The 20170-nt window shown below is 32.3% G+C and overlaps 1 protein-coding gene across 2 annotated transcripts in view; it reads right to left on the reverse strand.

Moving 5' to 3' along the window:
• Positions 1–20170, reverse strand: part of LOC149781200 (phosphoinositide 3-kinase regulatory subunit 4-like) — a 137579-nt gene that overhangs the window by 33197 nt on the left and 84212 nt on the right. For both annotated transcript variants that reach the window (XM_089935262.1, XM_089935261.1), the window contains exons 22-25: positions 12075–12131; positions 8946–8989; positions 6805–6951; positions 4256–4304 (exon numbers count right to left, since the gene is read on the reverse strand). In XM_089935262.1, the coding sequence (XP_089791388.1) occupies positions 4256–4304; positions 6805–6951; positions 8946–8989; positions 12075–12131 (297 nt within the window). The remainder of the gene's footprint in view (positions 1–4255; positions 4305–6804; positions 6952–8945; positions 8990–12074; positions 12132–20170) is intronic.

Consider the following 20170-nt stretch of genomic DNA (forward strand, 5'->3'; position numbering starts at 1 on the left):
TGTCTGTCCGTTAGTACTACTGTTCCACACACTGTCTGTCCTTCAGTACTACTGTTCCACACACTGTCCTTTAGTAATACTGTTCCACACACTGTCTGTCCTTTAGTAATACTGTTCCGCACACTGTCCTTTAGCACTACTGTTCCACACACTGTCTGTCCTTTAGTACTACTGTTCCACACAATGTCTTACCTTTAGTACAACTGTTCCACACACTGTCTGTCCTTTAGTACTACTGTTCCACACACTGTCTGTCCTTCAGTACTACTGTTCCACACACTGTCCTTTAGTAATACTGTTCCACACACTGTCTGTCCTTTAGTAATACTGTTCCGCACACTGTCCTTTAGCACTACTGTTCCACACACTGTCTGTCCTTTAGTACTACTGTTCCACACAATGTCTTACCTTTAGTACAACTGTTCCACACACTGTCTGTCCTTTAGTACTACAGTTCCACACACTGTCTGTCCTTTAGTACAACTGTTCCACACACTGTCTGTCCTTTAGTACTACTGTTCCACACACTGTCTGTCCTTCAGTACTACTGTTCCACACACTGTCCTTTAGTAATACTGTTCCACACACTGTCTGTCCTTTAGTAATACTGTTCCGCACACTGTCCTTTAGCACTACTGTTCCACACACTGTCTGTCCTTTAGTACTACTGTTCCACACACTGTCTGTCCTTTAGTACAACTGTTCCACACACTGTCTGTCCTTTAGTACTACAGTTCCACACACTGTCTGTCCTTTAGTACAACTATTCCACACACTGTCTGTCCTTTAGTAATACTGTTCCACACACTGTCTGTCCTTTAGTACTACTGTTCCACACACTATCTGTCCTTTAGTACTACTGTTCCACACACTGTCTGTCCTTTAGTAATACTGTTCCACACACTGTCTGTCCTTTAGTAAAACTGTTCCACACACTGTCTGTCCTTTAGTAAAACTGTTCCACACACTGTCTTTTAGTACTATTGTTCCACACAATGTCTGTCCTTTAGTACTATTGTTCCACACAATGTCTGTCCTTTAGTACTACTGTTCCACACAATGTCTGTCCTTTAGTACTACTGTTCCACACACTGTCTGTCCTTTAGTAAAACTGTTCCACACACTGTCTTTTAGTACTATTGTTCCACACAATGTCTGTCCTTTAGTACTATCGTTCCACACAATGTCTGTCCTTTAGTACAACTGTTCCACACACTGTCTGTCCTTTAGTACTACTGTTCCACACACTGTCTGTCCTTCAGTACTACTGTTCCACACACTGTCCTTTAGTAATACTGTTCCACACACTGTCTGTCCTTTAGTAATACTGTTCCGCACACTGTCCTTTAGCACTACTGTTCCACACACTGTCTGTCCTTTAGTACTACTGTTCCACACAATGTCTTACCTTTAGTACAACTGTTCCACACACTGTCTGTCCTTTAGTACTACAGTTCCACACACTGTCTGTCCTTTAGTACAACTGTTCCACACACTGTCTGTCCTTTAGTACTACTGTTCCACACACTGTCTGTCCTTCAGTACTACTGTTCCACACACTGTCCTTTAGTAATACTGTTCCACACACTGTCTGTCCTTTAGTAATACTGTTCCGCACACTGTCCTTTAGCACTACTGTTCCACACACTGTCTGTCCTTTAGTACTACTGTTCCACACACTGTCTGTCCTTTAGTACTACAGTTCCACACACTGTCTGTCCTTTAGTACAACTATTCCACACACTGTCTGTCCTTTAGTAATACTGTTCCACACACTGTCTGTCCTTTAGTACTACTGTTCCACACACTATCTGTCCTTTAGTACTACTGTTCCACACACTGTCTGTCCTTTAGTAATACTGTTCCACACACTGTCTGTCCTTTAGTAAAACTGTTCCACACACTGTCTGTCCTTTAGTAAAACTGTTCCACACACTGTCTTTTAGTACTATTGTTCCACACAATGTCTGTCCTTTAGTACTATTGTTCCACACAATGTCTGTCCTTTAGTACTACTGTTCCACACACTGTCTGTCCTTTAGTAATACTGTTCCACACACTGTCTGTCCTTTAGTAAAACTGTTCCACACACTGTCTGTCCTTTAGTAAAACTGTTCCACACACTGTCCTTTAGTACTATTGTTCCACACAATGTCTGTCCTTTAGTACTACTGTTCCACACACTGTCTGTCCTTTAGTAATACTGTTCCACACACTGTCTGTCCTTTAGTAAAACTGTTCCACACACTGTCTGTCCTTTAGTAAAACTGTTCCACACACTGTCCTTTAGTACTATTGTTCCACACACTGTCTGTCCTTTAGTAAAACTGTTCCACACACTGTCTGTCCTTTAGTAAAACTGTTCCACACACTGTCCTTTAGTACTATTGTTCCACACAATGTCTGTCCTTTAGTAATACTGTTCCACACACTGTCTATCCTTTAATGTGTGCTAGAATATGTACATTAGGTTCCACACACCTTGCTGTAGCACACAGAATGCAAAACTAAATTATGCTTTCCACATTTTTAAGGTTATGTTTTGACAATGCTGAAGATCTTGGACTAGTTAAATGTGTAAGTTTGTATATGGTGGAAGATGGAGTGCATGCTTAGCATTATAATGTACATTTTTACTTCTAACAGGAATAAAAATGGTTTCACTGCTTGTGAAATACATTTTAATATGTTAACATGGATGTAAGTTGGGAAAAACCACAATACAGAAAAGTAGTCTGTAGGTCAATGGTGCCACATAGGCCCGTTTATAGGTCCTGAGCAAAGCCCTGGTGGGCAGGTCATGGGGAGGAGAAGCCCCACCCACCCCCAACACTAAACAAGAAGTAATTTTGACACTGTATTCCTGCATTAAAATTTTAACTGAATAATCCAAAATTATGATTATTTAATATGTAAACATCCTTTGAATCATTAATAAATACATTTTTAATGTGAAGTTTGAAGAAAAACGTGCTTACTTTAGTGCAACACAATATTTCCATTATTATTCTATAAATGATTATTCTATAAATGTGAAAATTCAGGAGCTGAACGTAAAATTCAAATGGAAATGTTTGATACACAGAAGTTACTTCAATTACATAGTATATATATATATATACATATATATATATATATATATACTAGAACCGAAACTGAATGTAACACACAACATAACAATAGTTCTATGAAACTTTCCTTTTGTTGCATAAATCCTTGACTCTCTTTCAGTTAACAAACAATATCAGTTTCTTTTTTTTAAAGGCTGATATTATTAAATAATTTCATTTTCATTCACTTAGTCAATAAATAATATTTTCTGTCTTTACTGCACTGATTTTATATGTTGGCTGCCTTTTATGTGTCAGAAAGTCATTCTTCTGTTCTGACCATGAAAGTCGATCAGCATATATATATCATATAAAGTCTGTCTGCATACATTCATTGTATGAAGCTGCTGAAATAGACAATGCATGTTCCTCCATACAGAACCAGCAGTCAGAAGTAGTACATGGTTACACTTTAAAGTTTCAACTCAAGAAAAAGAAGCGTGATGTTCTTTTAGCCATTTATACATCTGTATCTGTAATGAATTGGCGAGAAGAAAAAAATGCAGTTATTGTCTGAAAATTAAGCATAGGCGAAATTCCAACTGTCCTGACTGATGACTATCAAGCCAAGAAAATGAAAAAAATTATTTAAAAAAAAAATAATAAAATCTTACTTTGAAGCAAAGTTGGATAGAGAAAACAACAGCAGAATGATACCCATGAAGGTGCCCTCTATCCGCTATCATTCCTTTGAGGAATCGAATGGCAGTGGAATGTAATGACTTGAGTTGTTCAGATTTCCAAAGAGAACACTGAATTATGGAGTGAAAGTATGAACTTCACAATTCAGCATAACACATCCAAGGAGACTTGAGTGAATTGAATACAACAAGATAACATTTGCTTGCTTAACAGTAAATCATAAGTTTAAAATTTAGTATACCTAAGCATTGGTTTCGTTCCTACTAAATGCATTCCAACCACTTTAACCTCCTTACACTCTCCCCTCCAGAAAAAAATAAAAGGATTTGCACAATTTGGAAGATTGACCTGTGGGGACATTCATATGACAGTCTTTCTGAATACTGATCTTTATAAATGATATAGGTAAAATTGTGTAATTATGTATGAATGGGATCAACAGAATGTGATCTTTATACACAAAGTGGTCCTTGTATAGTTTTCAGGTAGGAAATCATTCTTACCATGCTAACAGGAGGAGTCTCCAGAGCCGGGCTTTTCTTTTTTCTCCTTCTGAAACAGTAATTACAGAGAATGTCACCATTTTAAAATTCTCAGTATGTACATTGGATATCCAGCTCTTCTGAAATTGTAAACTATTAGTCTTTAAAAGGACATCTGAATTGTAAATGACTAAAAATGCTGGTAATTATACCTAATACATATCTAATGTAAAACAATTCTCAACAAAAGCAACATAAGATCACAGACTATACTGAACAAAGTACTCAGTAGATTCAACAAAGTACTCACAATATTCATCAAAGTACTCAGGAGATTCAACAAAAATCCAACTAGATTCAACAAAGTACCATCTATACTTGCATATAAGCCCACTCGCATATATGCTGACCCCCAAACTGAAAAGGTATAAACATTAAAAAGTGCATGACCAGCGTATAAGCTGACTTACAACCCTGAGGCATCTCAAGAGGAACGAGGTAAGTTCTAAATGCATTTATTTTGGCAAACTTGTATTTTAAACAAATTACATATATACATATCTCGAGGTTGGAGTGCAGGATTGTTAAAAAGAAATGACATAAACTTGTTTGAAAAGTAATTTAATTTTATCAAATTGTATCACCTGTGAATTATTGTTGTGACTAAATAATTATTTTAGTATAAAGAATTTGCTTCTTCACTAAATTGAATGTTAAGTTTAAACATTATTCATGTAAATTAATGCTTTTTTTAAAAAACTCTACAATAATACAACAATAAAAATAAAAAAACCACAACAACAAAATCATCCATAATTCATTTCAATCCCAAGAATGATGACTAAGAATGCTGTAACTCCATATAGTATAGCTTCATTCCCACGAAAGAAACTTACACAAGTGAACACCTGGCATTTTTGTATGTTAAACTGGTATAGTTACCAGTCAAAATTCCCTCTTATCACAAGCCAGTTTCAGGGTTTTAATGATAAACTGACCTGTACAGTTGTCACAAAACGAAAGACAAATTCTCCGACTATCAACACAGGAGACGCTGAAACAAAAACCTTTCCACTGTGTAGCAAGTTATGTTTGTTCAGCTAAAACACAAAACTAAAATTGACTGATGTTGATCTTAGTTGAACTATATGAGAATTTTAGCTTTATTATTACCACCCTTCACGAACTTGTAAATTACTACCTCACGCTGTATGATCACTTATATCATTGAAAATGAGTAACTCGCGATCACTTGATTCAATGTAAATGAAACAGCTATTAAGGACTAGCAGAAATTTATCTGGAAAAATGCAATTTGGTTGAAACAATGAATAAAGCAAAATCTGCATCTATGTTTGGGAATAAGTAAGGATTTAAGTGATGCTATGCATGCTTTGCACTGTGTAAGTAACGTACATTATAGTTCAGAATGGTCTTCCTGGTAAACTCAACTGACCCACAAATTATGAAGTCTGTATTTACCTTATTTAACTTTGTGTTGGAGAAATCAGAAAATATGCACATGCAAAACAATAACAAAATCAATCATAGTACTTTATAACAGTCTGATAATTGTCAGGTCACCAAAAGTTACTTTTTTTACATGCCTATGTCTTAGGACACAGAAAATTTTTTTGTTTTGTGTCCCAGGATTTACAGCCATTACAGTAGTCAACAAAAAAGACCTAAAAACTGTCAAGTTTACACACTGACCCATGGATAAGCCGGCTCCCCTTCTCCCAGGTCTTTATTTTTCCTAAATTATTTGACTTATACGCAAGTATATATGGTACTCACTAGATTCAACAAAGCATTCACTAGATTCAACAAAAGATTCAACAAAGTACTCACTTGATTCAACAATGTACTCTCTAGATTCAAGAACATACACACTAGATTCAACAAAGTACTCACTAGATTCAACAACATAATCAACATAGTACTCACTTTATTCAACAAAGCATTCACTAGATTCAACAAAGTACTCACTAGATTCAACAAAGCATTCACCAGATTTAACAAAGTACTCATTAGATTCCACAAAGTACTCACTAGATGCAAGAAAGTACTCACTAGATTCAACAAAGCACTCACTAGATTCAACAAAGTACTCATTAGATTCAACAAAAGTGTCAACAAAGCACTCACTAGATTCAACAAATACTCACTAGATTCAACAATAGAGTAAACAAGCTACTCACTAGATTCAACAAAGCTTTCACTACATTCAACAAAGCACTCACTAGATTCAACAGTAGATTCAACAAAGTACTCACTAGATTCAACAATGTACTCACTAGATTCAACAACAGAGTCAACAAAGTACTCACTAGATTCAACAAAGTACTCATTAGATTCAACAACAGATTCAACAAAGTACTCACTAGATTCAACAAAGTACTCACTAGATTCAACAACCTCTATTGAACAAATTTAACTACTGAAGATTACCCATCTCCAATTGGTAGTTCTTTCAAGCCATGCTGGGTTTTCCCCGAAAGACAATTCACTGCTACTAAAAATGTGTCTTCAAAAGAAGGTTGAAGATTAATTTAAACTGTTTTACTCACATGCTTGGTGATGTTTGTCCATCAGTCTTGATGTCCTTTTGCTTATATAGATCTGCATGTCTACGTACGATGCGCAACTTCTGGATGTCTATTTCTCCTGCTTTTCCACCATCATTGCCTTCATGGGAAGTACTGTTTTCCGTTGACCTAGCAATATATGAATTCACACACCGATGACTTGCTGAATGCCATGAATGCAAAAAGCAAGTTACAAAAAGTAATGCACAGGATTTTTTGTCACTGAACATGGTGCATGTACTCCTGGTATCAAAGCTACAGCAGTAATCACAAGTTGAAACTTTTCAACTAATATTAAACATTATAAGCTGTATAAGGTGCAGGTTAGGGGTTAGGGTTAGGCTTCTGAAGAATACACAAGTACTGGTATTAGTAATAGCTGCAGCTGATAAATGACTAAATCTGATCACACGACTACTGTGTTGTTAGCATTAATATACACAAATCATAACTTTCATGACATCCCAAATGACATAATTTTTGCAAAGAAAAGGTGTAACAACTGTTGTATCTAAATGTAACATCCATGGTAACTGAAGGTAACATCTGGGTATCTGAATGTAACATCAGTGGTATCTGAATATAACATTGGTGGTATCTGAACATAACATATGTGGTATCTGAAAGTAAAATCTGTGGTATCTGAAAGTAAAATCTGTGGTATCTGAATGCAACATCAGTGGTATCGAAATGTAACATCAACAGTATCTGAATGTAACATCAGTGGTATCAAAATGTAACATCATCAGTATCTGAATGTAACATCAGTGGTATCAAAATGTAACATCATCAGTATCTGAATGTAACATCAGTGGTATAAAAATGTAACATCATCAGTATCTGAATGTAACATCAGTGGTATAAAAATGTAACATCATCAGTATCTGAATGTAACATCAGTGGTATCAAAATGTAACATCATCAGTATCTGAATGTAACATCAGTGGTATAAAAATGTAACATCAACAGTATCTGAATGCAACATCAGTGGTATCAAAATGTAACATCATCAGTATCTGAATGTAACATCAGTGGTATCAAAATGTAACATCATCAGTATCTGAATGTAACATCAGTGGTATCAAAATGTAACATCAACAGTATCTGAATGTAACATCAGTGGTATCAAAATGTAACATCAACAGTATCTGAATTTAACATCAACAGTATCTGATTGTTGTTGTTGTTGTTGTTGTGGGGTTTAACGCCATTTTTCAGCACGATAGGCTATACATGGCAGCCAGTATTAATGGTGGAGGAAGAACCCAGAAAACCCCGGAAAGAACCACTGACCCACGATATCTGATTGTATTTCAAGATCATTTCATTATACTATTCACCTGTTTGGCACAAAAAATCAGCTTTATTTTCATATAATAAACAGATTCTTACATTTGTGTCCATTTCAAATAAAATTTAGTACAAGCCTTAGCTGAATGAGAATTAACATAAGGTCCTCTATTTAACAGATCATGCTTGCCATTACTAGTGCCATGATTTCACATTATAAAAACAATACGCCATACTGTGTTGTAACACTTTGCAATACCACACAGGAACATCAAAGCATTCAATGTTATGCAATAAAACAAAATTCAAACTTGTGTTCATCTGACACAAAATAGATGAAACTCAGGGAACAATATATTTAATATCAAATGAGCACCCATGTAAGATCCTCTATTTCAATGAACCACTTTTAACCACAACTGATCTATGATTTCAATCTACTTATTTCTAAAGCACTGTTCAATGTTCTTTGGTAAGTAAAATTTTTTGGGGCTACCATCAAATATGGAATAGCAAAATCACCGAAAAGGCAGAAAATCTGAGAAATGTTCATCATATTCTTAATAGCTTCTATTAATATCTTTGAAAGTTCTTCTTTTCTTCTGTCTGAGCATAGGTCCAGAAATTTTCTTTTCTCATCTTTTTCTAATAACCACCCAGCATTTACCAATGATTTTAATTTTAAAAAAACACATATCTTCCATTTTAAATTTTAACTCCTAACTTAAAGAACAGGTGGCAAACTGAAATCTTCACTGGCAAATCTTCTATTTGTGCAAATTATGAAATCTGTAAATAAGACAAGATATAAATACTGAAATATATTTTCTTACCCTGCCCGGGCTTTGTGTAACTTCAGCATCAGCTCTTTCATCGCCTGACAAAAAAAGAAGAGAAACCTTTCTAACTACAGGTTCAGCTATAAATGTATTCACAGAATACAAATTCCAACCAAGGTGCCAGAAATAACTTGAAAAGAAAAAACATAAGTTGTGACAAATGGATTTAAAAAAAGATTTTTGATGGATGGACCAGGTCCACACTGTATGTCCATACCACTTTCAAGGTGGGACATACAGATAGATATATGGATGAATGGACCAGGTCCACACCAGATGCCCATACCACTGTCAAGGTAAGACATATCAATATGTTGATGGATGGACCAGGCCCACATGTATGCCCATACCACTGTCATGGTGGTACATACAGATATATAGATGGATGGACCAGAGCTACACTATTTGCCCATACCACTGTCAAGATGGGACATAGAAATGTATAGATGGATGGACTAGAGCTAAACTATATGCCAGTACCAATGTCATGGTGGGACATACAAATAGATATATGGATGGATGAACCAGACCTAAGCATATGACCATATCAGTGCCATGGTGGAACATAAAGATTAATTAACCAGTGCTACATGCTAACCATCCATGAGGTATAAGCATAATTATTGCTAATACAAGTGGCAAAAAAAAAGCATAATTTAGGCATAAAAAGTTCAATCTATATATTTATTACATGCCATAATTACAGTACACTTATGACACCTTTTCACAATAGGCCAAATCCAAGTGGATTAGAACCAGAATACAAACACAAAATATACTGACAAATTATTTACATTCAGTACTCATTTTAACTAGTCTAAATGCAGAACTTTTGCTGAATGATCAAAACCCTGAAGTCATGAATTCTGCCATGAGGCTCATGAGCTCAATCTGCAGTACTCTCTTCTTTTAAAGTTTGTAAAACAGTGTCGATTTGTCCTTTTGTCTGATCAGACTTGTTTTAAGTTTGGAAAGATTCATCTGCTCTAACATTTTCAGTCATGTAAGTCACACCACAAGCCTGTTTTGCTTAATAGGTGGCACCATTTTGTGTAAAAATACAGACTGTTTGCTACCTAACTGACCAAACTATCTTATCAATATAATGAATCTGTGAAGAAACCTGTCTGTTTTCTTGGAAACATGTAATGTATATTTGCTACAAATAGAAAATAAGGAAAGTACATGTACATCTATGACATCTGGAACTCTTACACAATTCTTACACAGCTGCCATCTTTTAAAGAATATTCTCAAATTTATATGAATGGAATTAAAGAGATGACAATAAAATGATAAACACAAAAATGTATTACTTTATTTTAATTTTATTCTTAATGTACCAAAAAACTGTAATCCATATACAAACAAGCAACCTAAGTTGGCAGGCAAAGAAATGCATAGTGATTACACCAAAGTGTTATGGTTGACATGTATGTATACTGTATGCCCATACCAATGTCTAAGTGGGACATACAAATAAACTGATGGACAGGTCAGGGCTACACTGTTTGCCCATACCACTGTTTGGGTGGGACATAATGACATGTATAGATGGATGGACCAGGTCTACACCACATGCTGATGCCACTGTCATGGTGGGACATACAGACAGATATATGGGTGGATTGACCTGGCCTATACCATATGCTCATACAACTGTCAACGTGGGACATAAAGACAAATGCATGGATGGATGGACAAGGCCTACACCATATGCTCATACAATGGTCAAGGTGGGACATAAAAACAGATGTAACAATTGATGGACCAGGCTTACAATATATGCCAATACTGTCATGGTAGGACATACAAATAGATGTATGGAAGGATGGATGAAGATTACACTATATGCCCATACCACTGACATGGTGGAACAAAAAGACAGATGAATGGATGGATAGAACGGATAGATGGACCAGGCCTATACTATATGCCCATGCTGCTGACATGGTGGAACAAAAAACAGATGAATGGATGGATGGACCAGACCTACAGTGTATGACCAAACCAATGACAAGGTGGAACAAAAAAATAGATGAATGGATGGATAGACGAGACCTACAGTGTATGACCAAACCAATGAAAAGGTGGAACAAAAAAATAGATGAATGGATGAATGGATCAGACCTACATTGTATGACCAAACCAATGACAAGGTGGGACAAAAAAAAAACAGATGAATGGATGGATGGACAGACGAGACTTACACTGTATGACCAAACTAATGACAAGTTGGGACAAAAAAAACATAGATGAATGGATGGATGGATGGATCAGACCTATAGTGTATGACCAAACTAATGACAAGGTGGAACAAAAAAAACCAGATGAATGGATGGATGGATCAGACCTACAGTGCATGACCAAACTAATGACAAGGTGGAACAAAAAAACCCAGATGAATGGATGGATGGACCAGACCTACAGTGTATGACCAAACTAATGACAAGGTGGAACAAAAAATACAGATGAATGGATGGACAGACCAGACCATCAGTGTATGACCAAACTAATAACAAGGTGGAACAAAAAAAACCAGATGAATGGATGGATGGACCAGACCTACAGTGTATGACCAAACTAATCACAAGGTGGAACAAAAAGACACGCTGACCTATCAACACTGACTAAATCATCATCAGGAGTTGGCCCCCAAATCATCATTACAAATCAGGAGTTGGCCCCCAAATCATCATTACAAATCAGGAGTTGGCCCCCAAATCATCATTACAAATCAGGAGGCAGGCCCCCAAATCATCATTACAAATCAGGAGGCAGGGTACAAAATTCAGGAAGAATAAGATTAAAGCCTATATATCAAGATATATATATCTACTTTTGTCTTTTTATGCCATTTTATGTATCTATCATAATCATGTTGAATAAGCTTTGAATAAGAATAAAATGAATGGCCAGAGAGATAGAGAGGAACAAAGAGATGATAAGAATTAGGCAAAAAGAAAACTTTTGTAGAATAATAACATTTCCTGAAGCTGAATATGTTTATTTACAAAAATTACACAATTCTCTGGAGGCAGATAAAATAATTATGTATTTATTATCAGTAAATTCTACTGGAGGTAGGTGGTTTAATCATATTTCTCAGTGTGTTGTACTCACCAAAATCTTGTCTTCATGACTTTCTGTCATTCCCAATGAGGACAACTTCCTAAAAATCTGCAAAGAAAAAGATAAAAATAAAAACAGAAAACTGAAAGGGCAAACATCTTGAAGTAAAAAAAATATATATATTATTAATTTTCATTAGATTTTTATCACTACTTTACTTGCACCAATACAGACACTAACAGAAATGTTACAGGTCAGAAACTGCAGCTGAAAAGTAATCAGTTAAATGTACATTCATACTTCTGAAAATGTGAAACTGTGATTATTCATGTTAGCATAGCTTGACCTCCTTGATAAGAATATTTATTTATAATTAGAAGTATAAACAATTCCTATCCTATTTCTTACCAAGTAAACTACAATACTACTATTTTGTCCACATTTATCAAGTAAATTACAATACTACTACTTTGTCCACATTTATCAAGTAAATTACAATACTACTATTTTGTCCACATTTATCAAGTAAATTACAATACTACTACTTTGTCCACATTTATCAAGTAAACTACAATACTACTACTTTGTCCACATTTATCAAGTAAACTACAATACTACTACTTTGTCCACATTTATCAAGTAAACTACAATACTACTACTTTGTCCACATTTATCAAGTAAATTACAATACTACTACTTTGTCCACATTTATCAAGTAAATTACAATACTACTACTTTGTCCACATTTATCAAGTAAATTACAATACTACTACTTTGTCCACATTTATCAAGTAAATTACAATACTACTACTTTGTCCACATTTATCAAGCAAACTACAATAGTACTACTTTGTCCACATTTATCAAGTAAACTACAATACTACTACTTTGTCCACATTTATCAAGTAAATTACAATACTACTACTTTGTCCACATTTATCAAGTAAACTACAATACTACTACTTTGTCCACATTTATCAAGTAAATTACAATACTACTACTTTGTCCACATTTATCAAGTAAATTACAATACTACTACTTTGTCAACATTTATCAAGTAAACTACAATACTACTATATGGTCCACATTTATCAAGTAAATTACAATGCTACTACTTTGTCAACATTTATCAAGTAAACTACAATACTACTATATGGTCCACATTTATCAAGTAAATTACAATACTACTACTTTGTCCACATTTATCAAGTAAACTACAATACTACTACTTTGTCCACATTTATCAAGTAAACTACAATACTACTACTTTGTCCACATTTATCAAGTAAACTACAATACTACTACTTTGTCCACATTTATCAAGTAAACTACAATACTACTACTTTGTCCACATTTATCAAGTAAATTACAATACTACTACTTTGTCAACATTTATCAAGTAAACTACAATACTACTACTTTGTCCACATTTATCAAGTAAATTACAATACTACTACTTTGTCCACATTTATCAAGTAAATTACAATACTACTACTTTGTCAACATTTATCAAGTAAACTACAATACTACTACTTTGTCAACATTTATCAAGTAAATTACAATACTACTACTTTGTCCACATTTATCAAGTAAATTACAATACTACTACTTTGTCCACATTTATCAAGTAAATTCCAATACTACTACTTTGTCCACATTTATCAAGTAAACTACAATACTACTACTTTGTCCACATTTATCAAGTAAATTACAATACTACAACTTTGTCCACATTTATCAAGTAAACTACAATACTACTATTTTGTCCACATTTATCAAGTAAATTACAATACTACTACTTTGTCCACATTTATCAAGTAAATTACAATACTACTACTTTGTCCACATTTATCAAGTAAACTACAATACTACTACTTTGTCCACATTTATCAAGTAAATTACAATACTACTACTTTGTCCACATTTATCAAGTAAACTACAATACAACTACTTTGCACAGATTCATCAAGTAAATTACAATAGCACTACTTTGTCCACATTTATCAAGCAAATTACAATACTACTACTTTGTCCACATTTATTAAGTAAACTACAATACTACTATTTTGTCCACATTTATCAAGTCAACTACAATACTACTACTTTGTCCACATTCATCAAGTAAATTACAATACTACTACTTTGTCCACATTTATCAAGTAAATTACAATACTACTACTTTGTACACATTTATCAAGTAAACTACAATACTACTACTTTGTCCACATTCATCAAGTAAATTACAATACTACCACTTTGTACACATTTATCAAGTAAACTACAATACTACTACTTTGTACACATTTATCAAGTCAACTACAATACTACTACTTTGTACACATTTATCAAGTAAAGTACAATACTACTATATGGTCCACATTTATCAAGTAAATTACAATACTACTACTTTGTACACATTTATCAAGTAAACTACAATACTACTACTTTGTCCACATTTATCAAGTAAACTACAATACTACTACTTTGTACACATTTATCAAGTCAACTACAATACTACTACTTTGTACACATTTATCAAGTCAACTACAATACTACTACTTTGTACACATTTATCAAGTAAACTACAATACTACTATATGGTCCACATTTATCAAGTAAATTACAATACTACTACTTTGTACACATTTATCAAGTAAATTACAATACTACTACTTTGTGCACATTTATCAAGTAAACTACAATACTACTACTTTGTCCACATTTAACAAGTAAACTACAATACTACTACTTTGTCCACATTTATCAAGTAAACTACAATACTACTACTTTGTCCACATTTATCAAGTAAATTACAACACTACTATTTTGTCCACATTTATCAAGTAAATTACAATACTACTACTTTGTCCAGATTTATCAAGTCAACTACAATACTACTATTTTGTACAGATTTATCAAGTAAATTACAATACTACTACTTTGTCCACATTTATCAAGTAAATTACAATACTACTACTTTGTCCACATTAATCAAGTAAAGTACAATACTACTACTTTGTCCACATTTATCAAGTAAACTACAATACTACTACTTTGTCGACATTTATCAAGTAAATTACAATACTACTATTTTGTCCACATTTATCAAGTAAATTACAATACTACTACTTTGTCCATATTTATCAAGTAAACTACAATACTACTACTTTGTCCACATTTATCAAGTAAACTACAATCCTACTATTTTGTACAGATTTATCAAGTAAATTACAATACTACTATTTTGTCCACATTTATCAAGTAAATTACAATACTACTACGTTGTCCACATTTATCAAGTAAACTACAATACTACTACTTTGTCCACATTTATCAAGTAAACTACAATACTACTACTTTGTACACATTTATCAAGTAAACTAGAATACTACTACTTTGTCCACATTTATCAAGTAAACCACAATACTACTACTTTGTCCACATTTATCAAGTAAATTACAATACTACTACTTTGTACACATTTATCAAGTAAACTACAATACTACTATCTTGTCCACATTTCTCAAGTAAACTACAATACTACTACTTTGTCCACATTTATCAAGTCAATTACAATACTACTACTTTGTCCACATTTATCAAGTAAATTACAATACTACTATTTTGTCCACATCTATCAAGTAAATTACAATAAAACTACTTTGCACAGATTCATCAAGTAAATTACAATAGTACTACTTTGTCCACATTTATCAAGCAAATTACAATACTACTACTTTGTCCACATTTATCAAGTAAATTACAATACTACTTCTTTGTCCACATTTATCAAGTAAACCACAATACTACTGCTTTGTCCACATTTATCAAGCAAATTACAATACTACTACTTTGTACAGATTTATCAAGTAAATTACAATACTACTACTTTGTCCACATTTATCAAGTAAACTACAATACTACTGCTTTGTCCACATTTATCAAATAAATTACAATACTACTATTTTGTCCACATTTATCAAGTAAACTACAATACTACTACTTTGTCCACATTTATCAAGTAAACTACAATAGTACTATTTTGTACAAATTTATCAAGTCAACTACAATACTACTACTTTGTCCACATTTATCAAGTAAACTACAATACTACTACTTTGTCCACATTTATCAAGTAAACTACAATACTACTACTTTGTCCACATTTATCAAGTAAACTACAATACTACTACTTTGTCCACATTTATCAAGTAAACTACAATACTACTACTTTGTCCAGATTTATCAAGTAAATTACAATACTACTATTTTGTCCAGATTTATCAAGTAAACTACAATACTACTACTTTGTACAGATTTATCAAGTGAATTACAATACTACTACTTTGTCCAGATTTATCAAGTAAATTACAATACTACTACTTTGTACACATTTATCAAGTCAACTAAAATACTACTACTTTGTACACATTTATCAAGTAAATTACAATACTACTACTTTGTCCACATTTATCAAGTAAACTACAATACTACTACTTTGTCCACATTTATCAAGTAAATTACAATACTACTACTTTGTCCACATTTATCAAGTAAATTACAATACTACTACTTTGTCCACATTTGTCAAGTAAACTACAATACTACTATTTTGTCCACATTTATCAAGTAAACTACAATACTAATACTTTGTCCACATTTATCAAGTAAATTACAATACTACTATTTTGTCCACATTTATCAAGTAAACTACAATAGTACTACTTTGTCCACATTTATCAAGTAAATTAAAATACTACTATTTTGTCCACATTTATGAAGTAAATTACAATACTACTACTTTGTCCACATTTATCAAGTAAATTACAATACTAATATTTTGTACACATTTATCAAGTAAACTACAATACTACTACTTTGTCCACATTTATCAAGTAAACTACAATACCACTACTTTGTCCACATTTATCAAGTAAATTACAATACTACTACTTTGTCCACATTTATCAAGTAAATTACAATACTAATATTTTGTACACATTTATCAAGTAAACTACAATACTACTACTTTGTCCACATTTATCAAGTAAACTACAATACTACTACTTTGTCCACATTTATCAAGTAAACTACAATACTACTACTTTGTCCACATTTCTCAAGTAAATTACAATACTACTACTTTGTCCACATTTATCAAGTAAACTACAATACTACTACTTTGTGCACATTTATCAAGTAAATTACAATACTACTACTTTGTCCACATTTATCAAGTAAATTACAATACTACTATTTTGTACACATTCATCAAGTAAATTACAATACTACTATTTTGTACACATTTATCAAGTAAACTACAATACTACTACTTTGTCCACATTTATCAAGTAAATTACAATACTACTATTTTGTACACATTTATCAAGTAAACTACAATACTACTATTTTGTCCACATTTATCAAGTAAACTACAATACTAATACTTTGTCCACATTTATCAAGGAAATTACAATACTACTATTTTGTCCACATTTATCAAGTAAACTACAATAGTACTACTTTGTCCACATTTATCAAGTAAATTAAAATACTACTACTTTGTCCACATTTATCAAGTAAATTACAATACTACTACTTTGTCCACATTAATCAAGTAAATTACAATAGTACTACTATGTCCACATTTATCAAGTAAATTAAAATACTACTACTATGTACAGATTTATCAAGTAAATTACAATACTACTATTTTGTCCACATTTATCAAGTAAACTACAATACTACTACTTTGTCCACATTTATCAAGTAAATTAAAATACTACTATTTTGTCCACATTTATCAAGTAAATTACAATACTACTACTTTGTCCACATTTATCAAGTAAACTACAATACTACTACTTTGTCCACATTTATCAAGTAAACTACAATACTACTATTTGGTCCACATTTATCAAGTAAATTAAAATACTACTACTATGTACAGATTTATCAAGTAAACTACAATACTACTATTTGGTCCACATTTATCAAGTAAATTAAAATACTACTACTATATACAGATTTATCAAGTAAATTACAATACTACTATTTGGTCCACATTTATCAAGTAAATTACAATACTACTAATTTGTCCACATTTATCAAGTAAACTACAATACTACAACTTGGTCCACATTTATCAAGTAAATTACAATACTGCTACTTTGTCCACATTTATCAAGTAAATTACAATACTACTACTTGGTCCACATTTATCAAGTAAACTACAATACCACTACTTTGTCCACATTTATCAAGTAATGTAAAATACTACTATTTTGTCCACATTTATCAAGTAAATTACAATACTACTACTTTGTCCACACTTATCAAGTAAACTACAATACTACTACTTTGTCCACATTTATCAAGTAAACTACAATACTACTATATGGTCCACATTTATCAAGTAAATTACAATACTACTACTTTGTCCACATTTATCAAGTAAATTACAATACTACTACTTTGTACACATTTATCAAGTAAACTACAATACTACTACTTTGTCCAAATTTATCAAGTAAACTACAATACTACTATATGGTCCACATTTATCAAGTAAATTACAATACTACTACTTTGTCCACATTTATCAAGTAAATTACAATACTACTACTTTGTCCACATTTATCAAGTAAATTACAATACTACTATTTTGTCCACATTTATCAAGTAAATTACAATAGTACTACTATGTCCACATTTATCAGGTAAATTAAAATACTACTATTTTGTCCACATTTATCAAGTAAATTACAATACTACTACTTTGTCCACATTTATCAAGTAAATTACAATACTACTATTTTGTCCACATTTATCAAGTAAATTACAATAGTACTACTATGTCCACATTTATCAAGTAAACTACAATACTACTACTTTGTCCACATTTATCAAGTAATGTAAAATACTACTATTTTGTCCACATTTATGAAGTAAATTACAATACTACTACTTTGTCCACATTTATCAAGTAAATTACAATACTACTATTTTGTCCACATTTATCAAGTAAACTACAATAGTACTACTTTGACCACATTTATCAAGTAAATTAAAATACTACTATTTTGTCCACATTTATCAAGTAAATTACAATACTCCTACTTTGTTCACATTTATCAAGTAAATTACAATACTACTACTATGTACAGATTTATCAAATAAATTACAATACTACTATTTGGTCCACATTTATCAAGTAAACTACAAAACTACTATTTGGTCCACATTTATCAAGTAAATTACAATACTACTACTTTGTCCACATTTATCAAGTAAATTACAATACTACTACTTTGTCCACATTTATCAAGTAAACTACAATACTACTATTTGGTCCACATTTATCAAGTAAATTACAAAACTACTATTTTGTCCACATTTATCAAGTAAATTACAATACTACTACTTTGTCCACATTTATCAAGTAAACTACAATACTACTATTTTGTCCACATTTATCAAGTAAACTACAAAACTACTATTTTGTCCACATTTATCAAGTAAATTACAATAGTACTACTATGTCCACATTTATCAAGTAAATTACAATACTACTAATTTGTCCACATTTATCAAGTAAACTACAATACTACTATTTGGTCCACATTTATCAAGTAAATTACAATACTACTACTTTGTCCACATTTATCAAGTAAATTACAATAGTACTACTATGTCCACATTTATCAAGTCAACTACAATAGTACTACTTTGTCCACATTTATCAAGTAATGTAAAATACTACTATTTTGTCCACATTTATCAAGCAAATTACAATACTCCTACTTTGTCCACATTTATCAAGTAAACTACAATACTACTACTTTGTCCACATTTATCAAGTAAACTACAATACTACTACTTTGTCCACATTTATCAAGTAAACTACAATACTACTACTTTGTCCACATTTATCAAGTAAACTACAATACTACTACTTTGTCCACATTTATCAAGTAAATTACAATACTACTACTTTGTCCACATTTATCAAGTAAATTACAATACTACTACTTTGTCCACATTTATCAAGTAAATTACAATACTACTACTTTGTCCACATTTATCAAGTAAATTACAATACTACTACTTTGTACACATTTATCAAGTAAACTACAATTCTACTACTT

Source organism: Sinohyriopsis cumingii, chromosome 15 (genome assembly GCF_028554795.1).
Source record: "Sinohyriopsis cumingii isolate HCF-2022 chromosome 15, ASM2855479v2, whole genome shotgun sequence".
In the NCBI taxonomy this organism is placed as follows: Eukaryota; Metazoa; Mollusca; class Bivalvia; order Unionida; family Unionidae; genus Sinohyriopsis; species Sinohyriopsis cumingii.